The sequence below is a fragment of the Lonchura striata genome, chromosome 2 (assembly GCF_046129695.1).
Source record: "Lonchura striata isolate bLonStr1 chromosome 2, bLonStr1.mat, whole genome shotgun sequence".
NCBI classification, from domain to species: Eukaryota; Metazoa; Chordata; class Aves; order Passeriformes; family Estrildidae; genus Lonchura; species Lonchura striata.
The window spans coordinates 10,083,119-10,102,881 of NC_134604.1; the positions used below are offsets into that span (position 1 = coordinate 10,083,119).

General features: G+C 38.2%; 1 protein-coding gene across 6 annotated transcripts in view; it reads left to right on the forward strand.

The window, feature by feature from the left end:
- ROBO2 (roundabout guidance receptor 2) overlaps nucleotides 1-19,763 on the forward strand; it is an 857,210-nt gene that overhangs the window by 816,310 nt on the left and 21,137 nt on the right. For all 6 annotated transcript variants that reach the window (XM_021532362.2, XM_021532365.2, XM_021532367.3 and 3 more), the window contains 2 exons: nucleotides 3,920-4,180; nucleotides 7,459-7,673. In XM_021532362.2, coding sequence (XP_021388037.2) covers nucleotides 3,920-4,180; nucleotides 7,459-7,673 — 476 coding nt within the window. The remainder of the gene's footprint in view (nucleotides 1-3,919; nucleotides 4,181-7,458; nucleotides 7,674-19,763) is intronic.

A 19,763-nucleotide genomic window follows, 5' to 3' on the forward strand; every position in this document is an offset into this window, starting at 1 on the left:
ATCTGTGTTTAGAGCAATAAAACAAGGAGGGTGGCATCAAAATAGAGACTTGTTTTTCTTTGTGTCTTCCTATAACAATTAAATTTAAATGTGAGTTTCATTGGAACGATTATCACAAAAAAACTCAAAAATGTTGACACCTAGTTTTCTTACTAGAGATTAGCAATAATCATCTTATAAGCACTAGTGGACTGCTAAGTTGCAAAAGATAATCCATAATAACAAGTGATATAAAAAACCCCACACCTAACTTAACCTTACACAGAAAAATTAGACTCAGTCTTCTGTACCATCTTCTTCCCAAAGGCACTAGGGTTGGCATATGCCTCCATTTTTCCATAAACTGCAGAAGGAAAAGTGAATATCTTACTCCAACTAGCCCTGTTATATAATGTTGTAGCTTTGGGGATATCTTAGATTCCTGTTTAAACTCAGCAAAGAGCCTATTTGTGCCAATTAAGTTTCTCTTTTCCTATAGTAGCTCCCAAACTGACATGCTCCCTGTCCCACCCTTTTCAGAGAAGACGGTGTTGCTTGATTTTATGTAAACTTGACAGTAAAGAAATGCTCATTTCTTACTCATTATCTTTTACTTTGATTTCTCACCAGTAATATGCATGATCTTGAGCCAACCCAGTAAAGGCAGTCAGCATATTATTTGGTTATTTCTGTTTCTTGATATTGACTACACCTCAAAATGGAATATTAGCAGCTGAATGTCAATATATTTGATACCTATTGTCTATCTTTAGGAAAAGTTATGGAAATAGTACCTTTTACTTCAAAAAATTCTTTCTGGTGAGTTCCAGGGAGGGAAGCGTCATTTGTTGCAACAATATGTGTAACGAAACACAGTTTTTACAGAATGTGCCCTGTAGTTATCACCTTTATTTTATATTTTGAAGGAAAAAAGTCTATTAACATAATGAATTGGGCTTTTTAATAGTAAAAGATTACTGTGGAATAGAAGTGCTAACAATACAGCAAAACATATTAGAAAAATAGAGGCTTATGTTAACCAGAACTTATTAGGGTCTTAATTATAATGAAATTACAATCAGAGATTGCTAATGAAGCTAAGGCACTTAGATTTCAATAAGTGTACTTGAAAAAAGCAGTATTTTCACCATGCTGGATTTACTCAAAAAACGAAAAAGAACACAGATGTGGCCAATAATCACTATGGTGATACCAGATGTTTCTATATCTGTATTACTTTTGTACCGTGTAGTTACTATGTACTCTGTTAGGTTTACTTTTTCCTTTTTTATTATTTTCTTTGTTGGTTTTGTTTTTTTGGGGTTTTTGTTTTATTTTGTTTTTCTCTAAAATTAAGGTTAGGACTTGTGGCTTTTCAGACACCTTATATTAAAAAGACAAAGGTTCTTGTACCTGAAATCTTGAATCTCCATGTCCTGAACTTCAGGGTTGGGCTTCTTTCCATTTCAAACAAAATTTGGGTAAAGGTACAGTACCTGTGCAGAATCTTTTCACTGAGAAACCTTTTTACTAAAAAACCTTTTTGCTACCAAGCTGAACATTTGGCGATTTGAAGGGAGCAGGGTCAGAAGGCAAGCACATCCAAAGCTCATTTATTCATCATTGCAAAGTCACCTGGGAGTGCCTTTTTCCCCTGTCCCTTTTAAAGAAGAAGGCATTATAGCAAAGCATGGGGTTGATAGAGCAAAAGGAAGCAAGAGAATTGTTGCACTGCAGTTTTCACAGCATGATTTAGGATGGTCCCTTCTGCCTTGGTTGCAAATGTCCTGAGTAAACATTGTTTGGAAAGACAAATTACAGCTGGTCGTATCTTAATTGTTTGCTGAGGATGAATATGTAACATTTTCTTAAATCTCTGTGTTATGAAAATGGTAATGATCAATCACTCAACCTCTCCTAGAGGCCAGATGTTAAGAAGCAGCCTTTATATTCACTTCTGTGCTTGTATGTGTTTGTATATCTATTTATGGTTATATCTACATATATGGAGATTTAAATTTATGCATGTGTGAATTACCATGGACTTTTGGATGAGTAGGTCAGGTTGTTTTAGCTGTCTTAAATCCGTGTGTTTAAATACAGACTACAGACTTCTGAATAAGGAAAAAGTAGTTTAATTAATTTAAGAAGTCTTTGGGTTTTGCTGAAAATAAATGTTCTGTTCGTAATACAGGTTTTGCAACTTTTCCATCTCAGTGTTCCCAGCCTTTTTATAACCTAGTTTCACCCTTGGGAAAATTGACAGTAATTCATTTTTCTTTGGGAAATTGGTAAATCCTTCCTTCCAAATCAGAAGCTTTAAAGGAGTAGTTTTAAGCCAGTTTGAGAAATTAACTGTATCATGCAATGCACTGCCTGCCTGCATTGCAGAAAAAAAAAAAGACCTTGTCAGCAGTCCTTGAAGGTGGAAAGAAGATAAAGTGACTTAGATGATGCTTGGAAAATGGCCTTTAAGAGTGTGTGATGATTTGACAGTGAAGGAGCTGTGAGAGCTTGTGGTTCCCTGGTTGTTTTTTGAAGAAAAAAAAAAAATAAAGGCAACTGCGTATCCCAAGTTATTTTGGAATACACTAGGAGTTAAGAAGAAATGTGTGCTGATGCTCAAGGGACTGTTGCCTGACTGGATGTTTTGAAGAGGGAAAAAGTAGACAGTTGAGATTTGAGTGATGTGATTGTCAGCAAAGCTGGGTACAACTGAAGTTGTGTTCAGATTAGGGAATTACTCTGGGGAGATAATGCACAGGGAATGACCACAGTCACTAAAGCCTATCCACCTGGAAAGATGCCAGAGTCTCTAAGAGACAGCATCCCAGGATGATAGTGTAAAACAACACTGAATTGAAAGATCCTCTGATGAGTGCAGAGACTGAAAAGAATTGACTTGCTGGCAAAACTTGTGTAAGAAGTGGTAATAAAAGATAAAGCTTTTGTTTCTAACCCTGATCACATATAGCACCACCCCTTACACCTCTGGTATAAGGCAACAAAAATCACAAACTCCTACCAGGACACCCTTTATGTCTGAAGAAAGAAGAATTTGCTATTCAAGAATACTCCTGGTGGTTGATATTTCCATTTGCTTTGGGCAGGTGTATTGAAAGTGTTCAGAAATGTAGCACAGTCTAGGTAAGTCCCAGTACAGATTGGCTAGGAGGTGGGGTGCTGGCAGAGCTGTCAACATGTGTGCTAATGTACCTTATCAGCTGGTGCTGTGACACAGCATCTGCTCGGGGTCAGTGCTGCTGTGACTTGGATGTATTGCACATCATAGGAGATACCTGTGTGCAGAGTGGGAAGACCAGAATTTATGAGGAAAGTGTAGCTTTTTATTTATGCTCCAAACCAGAAACAAATGGTAAATGTATAGACAGGTAAAGGGGAGGGTGGAAGTAAATGGATAATGCTCTTGGGTTCATGATGTGACTCTTGGAGATGGCGCTGTGCAGGGCCAGGAGTTGGACTTGGTGATCTTTGTGGGTCACTTTCAACTCATCTTTTTCTGGGATTCTGTGAAATAAGTGCAACTGCATAAAGCCTGCTCTACCTTTTAAGAATGCTGCTATTTTCATGTCCAGGTCAATATTCATTCTCCTACGTTAATGATCCTGGAAGTGAGTTAGTTCATTTTTATTGTTGATTGTGGTGTAATATTATCTAATCACCATTAATGAATATGATAATGGGTCAGCAATTTTTCTGTTGCATATCTTGCTCAAGTTGCTTAGCAGTTGTGGGAAAATTAAACTGACTCAGTAAGGACAATCTAAGCAAATATGACCCTATTTTCATTAAATTTTAGAACACACACTGTGTGCAAAGTTTCCAATTGTAGCAGGATTCTTGCATACCCTCTACACCCTCTATTGTGCAGCAGAGATGAGTTTTGATACACACTAAGTTTATTTGGTTCTTATTTTAGATATGACAGTGATGGTTGGTGTCCACCTTTGCCAGTTCAGACCTACCTACATCAGGGCATGGAAGATGAGCTTGAAGAAGATGATGATCGTGTCCCCACACCTCCTGTCCGAGGAGTAGCTTCATCTCCTGCCATCTCCTTTGGGCAACAGTCGACTGCAACTCTCACGCCTTCCCCACGAGAGGAGATGCAGCCAATGCTTCAAGCTCACCTTGATGAGTTAACAAGGGCTTACCAGTTTGATATAGCAAAGCAGACATGGTAAATGTCATGGTTGAAGGGGTCACCTGTGATCAGGGAAATGAAATAATAATATTATTATTAATAATAGCAACAATACTAAATTCCTTTTTGACATAAATAATGACCGTGTTCAACAGCATTTCAATTGTGTTTCCAAAGAAGTAAAATGGAGGAAGGAATAGCAAAACTCTACCCACAGCTGGAATATCTTACATATCTGTATGTGCTTTTCAAATCACATTTTTTAAATCATATTTTTTTTAATATGCTAAATTTTGTCTAAAAACATGTAAAAACAATATTCCTCCTACATTTTGCTAAGTAGTTAACACCCACCTCCTGACAGCTTTTGTATAGTTGAGAGTACTCTCTTCTCAGGCTAGAAGACAGGAATTTTTTAGGATTTTCAAAAATAAGGTTGTAAATTCCTCATTAAAATTAATTATAGTTTCTTGAAATAGCAATATGGCAGCTTTTACACTGTGTAGCATGAGAATGAATTATTTACATCTCTGTATTTTGAACTACCATGAGAATTTCTGATTCATATGAAAAACCCAGAAACAGCAGAAAGCAAGTTGTTAGCATTTATAGGATGGATCTAGTGTTTCTCAGAGTGCTTTATGCCTGTTTAAAGGAAAAGCAAGCAAATACCACAGTAACATTTCCCCTGCAAAACAAACAGAAGCAATCTCTTCAGGGACTGAAAAAGAACTTGTCAACTGCACCAGGCTGGGGACATGGTGAAGGTCAGCTGCTTCCTGGATGTTCCCTGAGCAGCAGTTGTCCTTTTACAACTCTTCCACCCAGACAAAGCCCGCGACTCTCGGCGGAGCGGAGCAGAGCTGGTTACTGAATGGCACGCTGCCAGCAGAGGAGCAGCCTTTCTTCCCTGCTCAATAAAGCCACCAAGTTATTCAGCCTGAGCTCCCAGAAATACATCAGGCAGGTAGGCAGGCGGTGCCAAACCCAAGCCAGCTGTTTTCCCTGGGCACCGTGGAAGCCTCGGGGCTTGTCTGCAATCTGCACTCCATCAACAGGGTACCTCGGCCCCGCCGCAGCGCCAGGCACCGACCCCAGCCTGCCTGTGGGACAGACCCAAATCCCAGGCAGCAGCTAGACCTGGCCTGTTGAAGGTGCTGCCTTCTGAGCCAGCACACAGATGCACGCCCTGCCAGCACAGGCAGTGGCTGCTGCCTTGTGCAGCTGGTACCCTTCCTACGCCCTCCAAAGCTCCAAACCAGCGCAGGCACGGATAATGGAGCAGCACGCTGCACCAAAGCCTCGTGCAGCTGGCAGGAAAGCTCTTGCTCCCTTTTTGGGGAAATGAAAATTGATTGGGAAGTTTCATAATGTGCTTAGGATTATACAGATTTTAATGTCGCTCTTTTGCAAAGTCACAGTAATTGAGCCTGAAACTCCAAAAAAAAAAAAAAAAAAAACAAGGACATAACCTTTTTTTCCATACCTTTTGGGCATTGGGCTAAATGCTGAGGGTGAATTTTACATACAAATGATTTTTATTACATTTTAATGTACTTACATTTTAATGGAATTTTTAAATATATTTTTGTTGTTTGGCTGGATATATGTCATGCTAGTCAAAGTTAGTAGAAAGTCCTCCATTGTTTTGACTGGGAAGGAATATTTTTTCAGTCTTCTTTTCACACAGTTAACCTGTCCATTGTAGAGACCAGGTAAAATTAAACAGCAAAATGAGACCTGTCTGGGTCTCAGGGTACTGTGGGAGCAGCAACTGAGAAATACAGACATCAGCCAACTAAGAATTTAAGAAAGAGCCCATTAGAGATTACTGGAAAAGTACATAATCATTATGGCTTTGATCCAGAAAATCACTTAAGTATATGCTTAACTATGAGTACATGAGAAATTGACTTCAATTGTTCTATCACAAGCTTAACATTAAACATATACTTAAGCATTTTGCTTGATTAGGAGCTAATCACACTGTTTATTGAGGGTTAGTTAGATGGTAGTGCCCTTTAGTGCCCCAGTGTTTTGAACACTATGTTGAACACTAAAAACCTGGTGTCCAGGCAGAAAAGTGTTCAATAACTGTTAATCAGAAGGGGGTTGTATGTGAGAAAGGAAGCACTTGTTCTGGAAATTAGATTCAGAATAAGCAATAAGTTACAACCTACACTGAGGTGGAGAAAGTTACCAGTGGTACATAACATTTACCATGACATTCTCATATCTGATAGATTTACATGATGAAAATTTTAAAAAAAGGCTCATTGAATAAAGAGAATTCATTCATGCAGGCAGTAATTCAGTACAAAGTTTCCACGGAAAATGTATTATCGCTGGGAGCCAAACAGGTGACAATTGTAATTTCTTCAGTTTTACTGATGTCCAAGCAAGAGACCAGCAGAATCCTGGATCCCATCCAGAGTGCTGCCGATTCAAATCAGGTCATGGCACCTCATGTAGAGCCACCCAAGGATTCCCACGTGCCTAAGTTAGCAATTTCAAGTGTGGGACATGCTCTTGTGCCAAGGCCAGTCATGCCTGGGTCCTCTGGCACAGCTTACTGTGTACCTGTTGTGCTGTGGGGAATGCTGCTCTGAAAGCTTTTTTCTCAGAGACCAGGCAAATCATGAATCCCATGCTTGCCTTTGGCCATTTAGCTATCTTGTGGGGGCTTTTTTGTCTTCTTTTTCTGTTTTTTTTTTTTTTTTTTGCTTTATGTAATTGCTGCATGCAGTAATTTCACACATGCATGCCCTAATACTGCTGCAATTAAATCAATTAAACTTCTTGGAATAAAGCAAAATGAAAAGGCCTCGCTGATGATGCGTTCATTGGACTTGAAAATTTCTTCTGTCCTACTGGCCATTTCCTCCTCTTTAGGGTGACTTTTGCTTCAGGCACTGCATCTGTTTAAGCGGAAGGAGTGAGATTTAACTTTGGTTCAATGTGTGATTTGCAAGGGGGAATATTGGGTGAGACACTTATGTGCTGGGCTGGGCTTCAAAATTCTGCTTTTCCATGGGTTTCCTACCTGATTTATGTAGCCTCTGTGTCTATTGCTCTCCATCTGTGAGAAGACACTCCTGACCTTCCCCATCCTAGAGGATTTTATCTTTATTCTTTTTATTTAAGACTGGAAAGTTAGAAGCACTCTGGTATTAGAAGCTGAATTTTCTTGAGTTTGGCCTAACCAAGCAAGTTTTGTAAATATACTTCAGGACTTGTTAAAAGGTTTGTGTTTTATTGACCATGGGCTGCAAAATCTCATCCATTCTGATAACTTTTCCTGTTTCTTTGTGTAGGCACATCCAAAGCAATACACAACCTCCTCAGGCTCCAGTTCCTCCCCTAGGATACGTATCTGGAAACCTTATTTCAGATTTGGAAACAGATGTTCCAGATGACGATGATGATGAGGATGATATTGAAGAAGAAACTGTAGAAATCAGTAGACCACTAAGAGGTCTAGAGCATACTCCAGGCTCCAGTATGGACAATCTAGACAGCTCTGTGACAGGTAACCAAACACAGTGACACCAACTTGTTACTACCAGTAAAATACATCACCATTTGGACACTTTCGAAGTGAAAATTTATTCCACTCGATTTCTGTAACATTTAAAATGTTAATACTAAACACTAAAGTTAAAGAAGGATTTGGAAATACTTTGCTTTGCTGAAAAATGATAAGGAAATTCATGAATTTTAAAAGGCTTTAAAAGACTTGAAAGGAAATTCAGTTATATCCTGGCTTTCATGAAAGGTTCATTCTAGTAGAGAAGCAAGGCAGTTACATAAAAAGGAGGGGAAGACCTCATCTTAGAAATATATATTTCATAAATCAGGAGGAACATAAAAATGTTATCTGAAAACACTTTAAGATATTCTGCTGGGCAAATGCTTTCCAAGATGAACACAAGGAAGTTAAAGACTTCAGAGTAAGTGTAGCTAGATCTGCACAACATTTATTTCTAGAGTAAACACAACATTTATGTTGGAAAATGTGCATTTTGAACATTGTACTGCTGGATTTATCAATTGCTCCCTTTTAGAGAATCTGTTTAATAATTCTGACCCAATCTGTTTAATAATTCTGACCCTCCTTCCCTCACTTCTCCCTGTCCTCTGCATGCTTTGGAAAATTACATCATCATCAAAGGGGACGTAGAAAGAGGACCTGCTGTAATAAACTAATGCATGGAATCTGAATGAATTAAATTTCTGTTGCTGAAATGTAGGCAGTGAAAGACACTGTTTTTGAAAACAGATTTTTATGGACATCATGTATTATTTGTAAACATCAGTGTAGTTCTTTTTAGGTTGAGCCAGGGCCTCTGTATAGTGTACTGTGCCCATAGTGTGGAGGTGTGCTGGAGACCCAAATATCCCCAGAATCACAGTGTTAGTGGGTGCTGCTTCAGTTTTTGATCTCAGCAGAAGAACACTGATTGTTGGTTTTGCCTTAAGGGAGACTTGTTCAGAACAGCTTCCTACCATAGCACCTCTGAGTTCCTGCTTTGTCTGGACCTCTGAAATACCAAGGCTTTTGCACTCAAAGATTGCTCTTCTGAAAACACTGCAGGAATGACAGTGATGGAGCATCAATACTATCATTTTCTTCCTTTCCCTTGATGAATGAAATAGTCTGTAGCTTAATCCCACCTTCCAGGTTTTCCTTCACGCTAGAGCCAGGAAGCTAGCCAATCTAATTAAGATTTAAGAATTGTGTTTCTTGTGCTTTGATTTGAAATCCAGATGCAACTGAAGGCCATAGAGTTAAAGTTTAAATCCCTGAATTGAGAAGGTTAACTTTTTAGTGCATGAGTATGTTAACTCACTTTTCTTGCATTTCTAGTGTAATCTCCTTCAAGCTATAATTCTGCATATTTTTGCATATCTCACTAATGGCTCAGAGCCCTTTCTGTTAGCAATACACTAAGAGATTGCACTAGTAGAACAGCAATAAATAAATTTAAAAAAACAGGTTGGTATACATTTTGCTTTTGGTAGATATTAATATGGCAATGCTTATGTATCTGTAAATCAGAAAATGAATGTTTCCACATTTGCATCTTCATCTAATAGTTTGGACCACCCTCCCTAGAGCAAATAAGAAATAGTTGCATTCCTGCTCCAATTTTAAATTTTATTAAAATGTATACTTTTATTAATAACCTTAAAACTTGTAATAATATTTTAAAATCTTGTTTAATTTTTGGCATGTTAAATGTCTAATTACTCGAATTTTAAAGGCTTCTTGATGTTTTGGAAGGAATTGGGCAGAACTTCATAATGTAGACTGGCAGTATACTTAAGGTGATCTAAATTCACTTCCATTCATCACCACCATAAACTTCATGTGGCCTCATCCAGCTGAAATTTAAGGTTTTTCTCTTGCTGTTTCTTTTGCTTGTTTAATTACTAGCTGGATAATTCCTTGCCTCTGGTTCACTGCATGGCAAGGTGTATGCTGGCACTGCAGGAAGGGAATGTGCAGCTGGAGGGGAAGTAAAATTATAGACTGCCCCTATAGCACTGAGCCAACATTTAGATTGACTTAATTAGGGAATGATAGCTTCACTGAAGTACACCTAGTGTGTTAGCCTAAAGGGTCTGTAAGATGGCAAAATCTCCAAATAACAAATCTACTTCTGTCTTCCTCGATGGGTAAAGCCTTGAATTTAGAAGAGTCTGTATTTGGCTTTGTTGCTTTTTTTCTAAGGGTGGAAAGAAATTGCCTATTATACTTAAGCAAATTTTGTTTTTCAAAGGAGAATTTTAATTTTTGCTTATCTGTTTCTGTAAACTCTTCTAGGCTGCTTGATGGTGTTAAGAAGTATATAGCAAATTGCTTCAGTTGTTCCCAAGCTGTTTCTCATTCTTCAATTTGATTGCTTTTAAAATACGGTAGAACAACTAAATTGTTCTTTCTTGTGCTGAGAATATATAAGTTACTTCTTTTCACAGAGCCTTTGGTGACTTCAGCCAGCATTTTTCTAGGAATTTGTTGATCACGTTTTCACTTCTCTAAACATATTTGAAAATGGAGGCAAGTGAGAACAGCTGACCCAGATGAAGCAATATTTCTGTTCATTCTGAAGTGCCCTGGGAGTTCAGTGTTTGTGAGAAATCTAAATTGACATCCCTTGGTCCAGACTTTCTGCAAACAGAGTTGCTGTGGTGGGAGCAGGGTGAGGTTCCTCACCCTGTAGTGTTAGCAAGCCTCAAAGACAGCCACTCTTGGGCTGAAATGGGGCTTTGTTCTTCATGGCTGAGCTGAGAACAAGGATTTCCTGCAGTGCCAAATGTGGGATTCTCCGAGGGGAAGCACTGGCACTGCGTGAGCCAAAGCACAAACTCCTGAATCCCTCTGACACCACAGTGCTGCTCCTTTAAACTGTTTAAAAGTCAAGTTGTCTTCCAGGCTCTTCAGTTTTAGTCACAGCTAACTGAAGATGCAGACAAGGATTTAATCTGCACTATTAAGCTTTTCTCTTTGCAGGTGGCAGAGACATAATGTTGACGTGTATAATAAAGTGAAAAGAAAGGAGGAGTGCACAGGAACTGTACCTTAAAATTCTTCAGATATCACAAAGAGAATTCAAGGAGGGAGGTTTAAATTTGCACGTCTGTGGGATGTAATATGAAATTAAAGCCAAAGTTTTGCTTCATTCCCAGTATGGTTTGTTAGGATATTGAGTCACTGAATCTGCTTTAAAATAAAAGAGAAAGAAAGAACCAAAAAACACTGGTAAAATTTTTCTTCACTTGACTTTTAATTCATAGTTATTTAGGGTTATTTTTTGCTTTCAGAGACACAATGAAATATGTTTTTTTCTTTCTCTTAAGCTTAATGTTTGCCTTTATAACAAATTGCTGTACAGAGTTATGGCATGAGTGGCCACAAAGAGTCTGTTGCATTATTCTACTTTAATAGACTTAATTAATTGGGTATGATGACTATAGAAGAAATTAATTTGCTTCTCACTGAAATCACTAAGAGCAAGCCTAGGTTTTTTAAGGTCAAAGTGTTATGATTTGGGGGTTTTCTTTACCCTCCCCTTACCTCCTCCTCCTCCTGCAGCACGAGTGAAGCTGGTAATGAGAGCTGTGTATCTTCAGTCCTGGTGCATTTTGACTGAAGGGAGAGTTTGACTCATTAACTAGCATGGAAAACAGAGCAAGACCTCTTCTATCTAACTGATATAAACTGATATAAACAGAGAGATGTTTTTTTGCAAACAGTGCCTCAACAAATGGGTTACATTCTTTTTTTTTCAATAGAATTATATAGATCTAAATCATAAAAATCTCTTCAGATTGTGTAGTTCAGCAAGGAGGAATATCCCTTATTTGACATGTTTTGGTCTTGATTAAAAGACTCACACATCACTGTCTGTATGGAAAAAGTTGATAATTCACTGTGTCTGAGCACAAATGGAATAATTCTTGAAAACTGCACAATATCATTTTCATGAACCATATTTTACCATGGCAGAGCTCAATATTTGTATTGATTTGCTTAGGGATACCTATTGCAAAAGATTCTGTTTTATAAGCAGTTAGACAGATTGCATTTAATAGGAAGAATGTGCTTCATGGATTAAATATGTGCTCAGAAAATAGGAAACTGCTACTTTTTGTATCTCATAAAAATGGTAATGCAACAATTAGCAGGGTCATATTATAAAGCACAGACTTTACTCTAGCTTAATGGATCTAGGGATATGCATTCATCAGCAACGATAGATTTAGCATAAAATGACATGTAAATGAATTGATGACTGATCATAAATTAATTTTAGTGCTGAAGAAGTAATAGAGAAACAGCAAGTTGCCACTTTATCATAGTATTTTACTGCTCAGCAACATTTGAGCAACTACTTAATGTTCTGTGTGCATTTCTTCTCTAACAGCTTGAATAAATTTGAGATTTTTTGTGCCTTTCAGCAATATGGAAACAAAAAAAATCTAGAAGGATGGAATGCAAACAGAAATAAATTTGGCTAAGTGACATAAATTCATTTTTCATTAGATGTTTATGAAGGACATTAATTATTATTGGGCCTGTGAAGTGCTGAATATCTATGTATGTTTTTTCCTCCTTCTTTTTTAAGTGTTTTCTGCCCAAAAATAAAACATTTAAAACTTAGAGGTTTATTCCAGGTGTATACATTTAAATATATGGGCATTTATGGTGAAGGAAAGTAAAAAATAAAGTCTAGGTTTTGGAAGTGTGATCATATTTAGATTCTGCATTCAAACACTTCTATTATTCTTCTTTATTTTGATGGTATAATGACTATTACCCCTTCTCTTCTATCACTTCCACCAAAATCAGTGGGCATTCTTGCTGTGTAATCATGACAGTGGTCAGACATACCCAAGAGAAGATAATATGTTCATCCTGTACAAAGGCTAAAAGAATTCTGTAACTGATTTCAGCTGAAGTAGCATCAGTCCCCAAGGACATCACCCACACTTCAGAAACCTAAGCAGTCTATCCCTGTTCCATTAAAAATCTGCAGAGGAGCAGGGACTTACCATCAATATGTGCTGGATGGTCTTGTAAAGGAAAACACATGAAGTAAGGCTGGTAGATCCAGAAAAGTATCTAATGGAGTTCTCAGAAGTGACAGGTTTGTTGTGAGCAGCTTTTATTTCACAGGTGCATTAGGCTTTTGTTTTATTATTATTTTTAAGTAAAGCAACAATACACTTTACAAAGAAAAACAGCATTTTTATTGCCAGCAAAATGCCACTAAAAGCAGTAGCATGCAGTCCACTGGAAGCTGGCACCTCTTCCCCTCACCTTTCCTTGAGAGCAAAGAAGCTTTCTGTTTGCATTAGCACCAAGAGATATTTTATGGAGCAATAAAACAGAGTTCAACTTTTCACAGAGCTGATTTTGTTCTGCATAAAGCATTTACTGCTGCTGTCAGCAAGAGTAAAATTTACAGTTGCCAGAAAGCGTAAAAACTCAAATGTGCTCTTGGAAAACACGTAGTGAGCTGCATGTAAAGGAGACACTAAAAGCCTGCTTCATCCCATTTCAAAATGCACAGTTGATCTGAAAGGAATGTCAGCATCTCTTATTCTGCCTTTATTCAGAGAAAAACAAATGTGCCTCTGATTTGGAAAGCAAGAGGCCAGTGGATGCCTTTAAACAGGCATCACCACGTGTGCTGTGTTAACACAGCTGTGTGGTGGCCTGAGGTGCCCCGGCTGGGCTCCAGCTCTCCCATGCCTTCTGGGCAATGTCTACACCTCTGCAGGTCAGAGCAAAACAGGATTTACTGCTGCAGGTTTGGCTGGGGAAAAGAAATTTTTTATGCAGGGAAAGTGAATAGCTCAGGAATCAGAAGAAGCAATGTAGAGATGTCTCCTTTAGCTCCCTGCTCACACACAGCTGTGGGTGCTGTACGTGTCTCAGGGTATTTTGCTGACTTCAGCAGTTAGAAGTTTTTATATAAAAAGTTGCTTCCAGCAACCAGAAGTAATGGAGCATGGTTTGGACTAGGAAGGACCTTTAAAAGTCATCTTGTTCCAACCCCCCAACCATGTCCAGGGACGCTTTCTACTAGACCAGATTGCTCAGAGCCCCATCTAACCTGGCCTTGAGCACTTCTAGATCTGGGACATCCACACCTTCTTTGGGCAACCTGTTCCAGTACCTTACCACCTTCACAGTAAAGAATTTATTCCATATATATAATCTAAACCTTTTCTCAGTTTGAAAATATTGCTCCTTGTCCTGTCACTAAAGGCCTTATCAGGAAGCTTTTTTCTGCCTTTGTTATGACCCCACTTTATGTATTGAAATGCTGCAGGAAGATCTCCCTGGAGTCCTCTCTTTTCCAGGCTGCAGAGAACAATCCCAGTTGTCCCAGCCTGTCTTCACAGAAGAGGGGTTCCAACACTCTAATCATTGTTGTGTCTCCTCTCTGGACACATTTGAACAGGTCCATGTCTGCCTTGTGCCAGGGACCCCAGAAATGGATGCAGAATTCCAAGCGGGGTCATGGCATCTCAGTAAAATTCATGTCCCTGCAAGAACCAGAGCACACTATTCCCAGCCTAACACTTGCTGTCCATGGGAATGTGGAGAAGTAGGTGAACAGAGCTTTTTTATAGGGTCAGCCTAGAAAACTGGCAGCCTGATAATAAAAATGTAGGTAATTTTAGAAAAACTGGCATGTCTGTGAGTGTGTAGAACAATTGCTTTACTCACACACTATGGCCTTTTGCAGATTTTCAGTATATTTCGTACCTAAAATGAGATTTTTCTTGTTGACTGATTAACAAAGCAAATGAAAAACAGCTACTTACCCATACCCTGAAAGAGTCACACCCAAATTACCATGTGCATTGTATGTTGTGTAACAGCTGTGGTTAGCAAATGGACAAAGCAATGTGAGCAAATAGAAACTAAAAGTTCTTTCAGAACATCCATAGTCTCATGGACCATGACACTGAAAACAAAAAGTGCTCTGTATATGATTTTATATGTCTCTACATGGACAGAATATATAACACAAAACCCTTGGGCCTTGAAATTAATGGCACACATGTTAAATTTTTAGCATCTAAGTATAATCCTTTGATATGTGTAGCTCTAGTTACATTTTTATGTTTCAGCTTCTGCTCACATATTTTGTGGAATGTGTCTATAAGTGATTGTTTGAACATGTCCTCAGTTGTAGCATTTCATTTTCTGACATCTTCATTAAGTGTTTTATCTGTAGTATCTCTTTTCATACATCATCAATAACTGTTGCTAAGTGTCTTTGCTCTTCATTCTCTATGATGTCCTATCATATTTTGATTGTTAGTTCAGAAAACGTCTTCTCAGAAGAAATTCAGTTTTAGCCTTCCCTTGCTGTTATCTGGGCTCCCTCACATCTGTCTGCATCAGGTCGAGTCTGTTTGGAAAATAACAATTTTATGTGTGCTTTTGGCAAGCAGAATCAAACTCTTGTCACTTTCTGTTGCACTTAACACACTTCCTGCCTGTCAGACCTCCACTGACCTCTTTGGTTTCTTTTCTTGTATCTGAGGAGTGCACAGGTTTTTGTTATTATAGCCTGCCACTTCTCTGACATGAAAAGATTTGGTCACTGCAGCATCACAAAATAATCCACTGTTCTTGGGCTTTGTGGTGCAGCATGCTACTGAATTCCAGATTCATTAATTGCACCCATGACCTATTTTTGCAGGACATTTTTAATGTTTGACACCACCATTAGTTAATTAGCCTATCAATTAACTAATAAGCAGGTCGTTATTGATTTACTACTTCACAATTTTAAACACAGCAACGCTTTCTTGGACATTGATTTTAAAAAGGCTACTGTACTGCTACACGTTTTATGTGCATTTACAGAAATTCAGCTCTGCTGAGTAAAGTCAGGGCCATGATGCATCCCTAAACACATGTCTTCATGTCTTTGAAAACCAGTCCTCTGCAGATTCTCACAGGTTCACTGGGCTTTTTTTTTTTTTTTTTTTTTTTTTTTCCCAACATACAGCTGTTGCTAAAAAGCACATTTCAGGTATTTTGAGATGGGTATGTTGCCTGTACTATCTCAGAACAACATGTGGTATCCACACAGCACCATGCACTGCCATGCAGCAGCTCAGGTCCCAAAAGCACTCTGTGGCTCCGCTCCTCACCTGGGTTTGGTAAAGTTCTTGCTGCTGGCTCTTCCCTTTGCCTCCTGCTCCACGGTGCTGAATGACCCTGGGACATTTTAGAAGTACAGAATGTCACCATCTCCATCTGAAACCCTGAAAAAACCAGAATTACAATACTTTGAAAAAAAAAATTGAACCAAGCAATACCTTTTGAAATTGATGGGTAGCTGATTGATGCTTGATTCGTGCTTCAGAAAAAAAAAAACAAAAAAAAATAAGCAAAGAGCAAATAAGATTTATCCTTCCTTGTCTATTTTGCTCTTTATATTTTAGTTATCTCAAGATTTCTACATTTCTTTCATGTGTTTTTTCTGGTATCTGGTTTTCTGACTGCATTTTTATGATGTTGTTATCATTTTCCTCTCCTGCAGTGGTGGTAATCCATAGTTAGAACGTACCACGGGGCCAATGGCTGTCTAGCAACTGACTCAGTGTAAAATTTGCTCTGCTCTTGAATCTTAATTATTTCTAACCTTTTAAAAAAGTTACTTTAATCCACTAGAGTGAGGTGTTTTAGATCAGCTATTTTCAGACCATTACAACTGCTCATTTATTTTAAGGTTTTGATTGATAAAATTACATGAGGCCAATCTTGTCAGAATAGCCCTTGAAGCCCAGCTCTGGTCTGACTTTAGCCATATCTACAGAGAATTACATATATGTAGTCCAAAATTAAGACTTGATTTGGCAAATATCAAACTAGATCCTGATTTGTAACAAGTCAAGTAAAACAAAAACAAAACTGGTCGCATTCAATTCAATCACAGGGAAAAAACATTCATTTTGAAAAGAATTTACTGTGGACCCTTTGCATTTGTAGGGAAAATGTATTATTTTATTTACAGGAGCAAAGCTACATGGAGAAAGCAATGAATGAAATCCCGCCTAGCTCTGATAGTGCTCTGTACCAAACTCTGGCAGATAAACTTTGGGGTTTTTGTTGTGAAAGGACACAATAAATGGGTCTTTAAGCTTTAGATTAATTTTGCTTTTCTGTACCAAGCTCTATCAAATGAATTTTGGGTATCCTGTTGAGAAAGGACATATTAAGTGGGTCTTTAAGCTTTAGTTGAATAAATATCAAATGTGCACCACTCACTAGCCCCCTACATTTGTTTTTAGGTTCAATGGTAAATGGATGGGGTTCTGCGTCTGATGAGGACCGTAACTTTTCTAGTCATAGATCTAGTGTAGGTAGCTCCTCAGATGACTCCATCTTTACCAGCGGCACTTTTGCACAAGCTCTGGTTGCAGCAGCAGATAAAGCTGGGTTTAGGCTGGATGGAACCAGCCTGACAAGAACAGGTTTGTAGACTCCAAGTTGATGCTTTCTGCATGAAGGGTGTCTCTGCCTATCTTCCTCTCCGTGAAACTGCATCTCACACTTGCCTAACATGCATGGGATAAGGTGGATTGAGATATTTCTTCATATTTGAAATGAAACCTCGCATTATGTTTCGTTTCTAGTGATTTGAAATAGTGAATAGCGCAAGTTTTTAATCTGCACCTTTGGTCTGCTGCAGTTCCCCTCAGTGCTGACTCTGTTCTAGATTTACTGACATATGCTCATTTAATATTTCGGTGAAGAAATTACTAATTCTGCCTTGCAGCCTTTGATGATTTCATTTTCTGAAAAATCTCCTCACAATCATTCACATTTCCAGTGATGAACATCATGTTTAAACTGTTACCTCCATCCGTGCTCTCCTATTGCATTTCATCCTGCAAAAGTGTGTTTTTCTGTGAAGTTTTTCTGAGCATGGGGTGAATTGGTGTGCTTTGATTGTTAACAGTACAAACTGTTTAAAGCTTAATTAATAGCTGATTTTAAAATCCTTCATTAATAAGTTAATGTATTTTGATAACATTTAATTTTGGTTATGCCAACTGAATCTGCCAAGTAAAATGTAACACAGGTAAAGTGGATATAACATTTGAAAATAGCCAATCTTCTTAATTAATGAAAACTAAATATATTTTAGTTATTTTTAAATATCCATGAGGTTTTCTTCTATTTAAAAATATAAAGAAATATTATCTTTATTCTGGTAAGAAAAGGATACATTTGCATTTCCTTAGTCTTGTCAAAATAGCAACAATAACTAATTATTTAAATCCACAAATCTAATAGCAGAGTATGAACTTGAGTAATATTTTTTGTTATACTTCCTCAGCTAATCCCAGATGACATGTCCCATAATATTCCTGTAATTTAAATTTTTTAGACTATTAGTCTGGTATGAAGTCTCTCCTTCAGTAAAATGTGTGCATTTAAGAGAAAGTCTCACATGTTGGGGCTGGAAACTGTAGGCTCTCTGCATGCAATAACTTCATGGCAAGAACTGCATTTTAGGAACATTAGGAATAAAGGAAAGAGTTGATGGCAAAGTCCAAAAATCCAGCTTTTTTCAAATCACTGTGATTTTTACCACTGGCTTTGGGCAGACATAGGCATCCTTAAAAGATTATTTCACCATAGCTGAAGCCCTCAGTTGTTTCCCTCTGTTAATGGAAAATTGAGAAATCTGTCTTATCACTTAAAAAAAAAAAAATAAGAAAGCAAACTAAACCAAGAAAACTCATAAATTTATGTACACTTTAACTTATCTAGTATGGATACATCTGGCCAAACTATAGCTTAAAATATGTTTTCCTTGAAGAGTCGATTCTGAATGAAAGGAGCAAATCTTTTCCAACCTTTATTTTTCAGTGGTGTTTGCTCCAGTAAAAGTTAACGCACAGATTCGTCAAAATTACTGTCACTTGTATCAAACCTTTGAGAAGTGCAGTTTCCACCACAAACATGCCCATAACAGAAGTAAATGGACACACAAACACAGGCACTTTCAAATAAATATTTTATTGTAGCTATGTGAATGGAAATTACAGTGAAAAGATGAGAGCCCTCTTGTCAGTTGTATTTTCCCATCTTGATTAGGTCACAAATGCACTAAAAGTGAGTATGTGTGTGAATCCTCACAGGCCATTAGAACACAGGGTACAAAAAGGGATCCATCCAGTGGTTGTGGTAGAGACTCCATGATTATTACCCTCTTACTCTCTTAATGATCCAGCAGGCAAAATGGAATTTAAATAGAAACCTGCATGCAAATAAAGAGCCCTCCCTTGTTTTCCTCACAGAAACCTCAGCAAATGGTATTTTTTGCTCACTGCAAAAAAATCTCCCCGTGCTCCCTGCAGTGTCATCAGGACGTGTCACCTGGCAGGGCAGGAGCAGCAGGCTTATCCTGCTCACTGCTCTGAAGGGAGCCTGAAGGTCCTGACTCTTTATTCCTCTGCAGTCTGGACAGTTATTTCCACCCATTGAGAACAGCTGTGAAATACTCCCAGTGGTAGATACTAAAGGAGGTGTCCAGCTTGATAGCCTCACGTGGGAATGTTTGATTGCCAAGCAGGAGAGGCACTGGTGAATCCAGATGCAATGTGTCTCTCCTGCCAGACACTTTGATTCCAGTTTCCAGAAGCCATCATGTGATTTGCCATGAAGTTAAAAAAGCTTTCCTTTTTAACACCCTTGGGAAATTAAATCAAGAATTAGTGGATTCATCCTTGTCTCCACTTAAACACACTAAATCTGCTGCAGAAGGTCTGACAATGCTCAGCAGTCTTACTGGCAGGGCTGCATACAAATACAAGATGCTGTGATCAGTTATTAAGTGCATTGAAAAATGTGCTATAGGAGTCTGCACATCATTTCTGTTTGCCCCATTTATGATTTAGGTCAGTGCTATTTATTTTGCCTCATTTTTGTGAAGGGATAAAAGAGAATGTTTGGTGTATATTTCTTTTTAAAACCAGCATTCTGAATGAATAATCACGTTTCTTTACTCAAAAGAGTAAGTGTGAAGAATCTGTGTCCTCCACTCACTAGTTGCATTTGCATGTTGTGAGT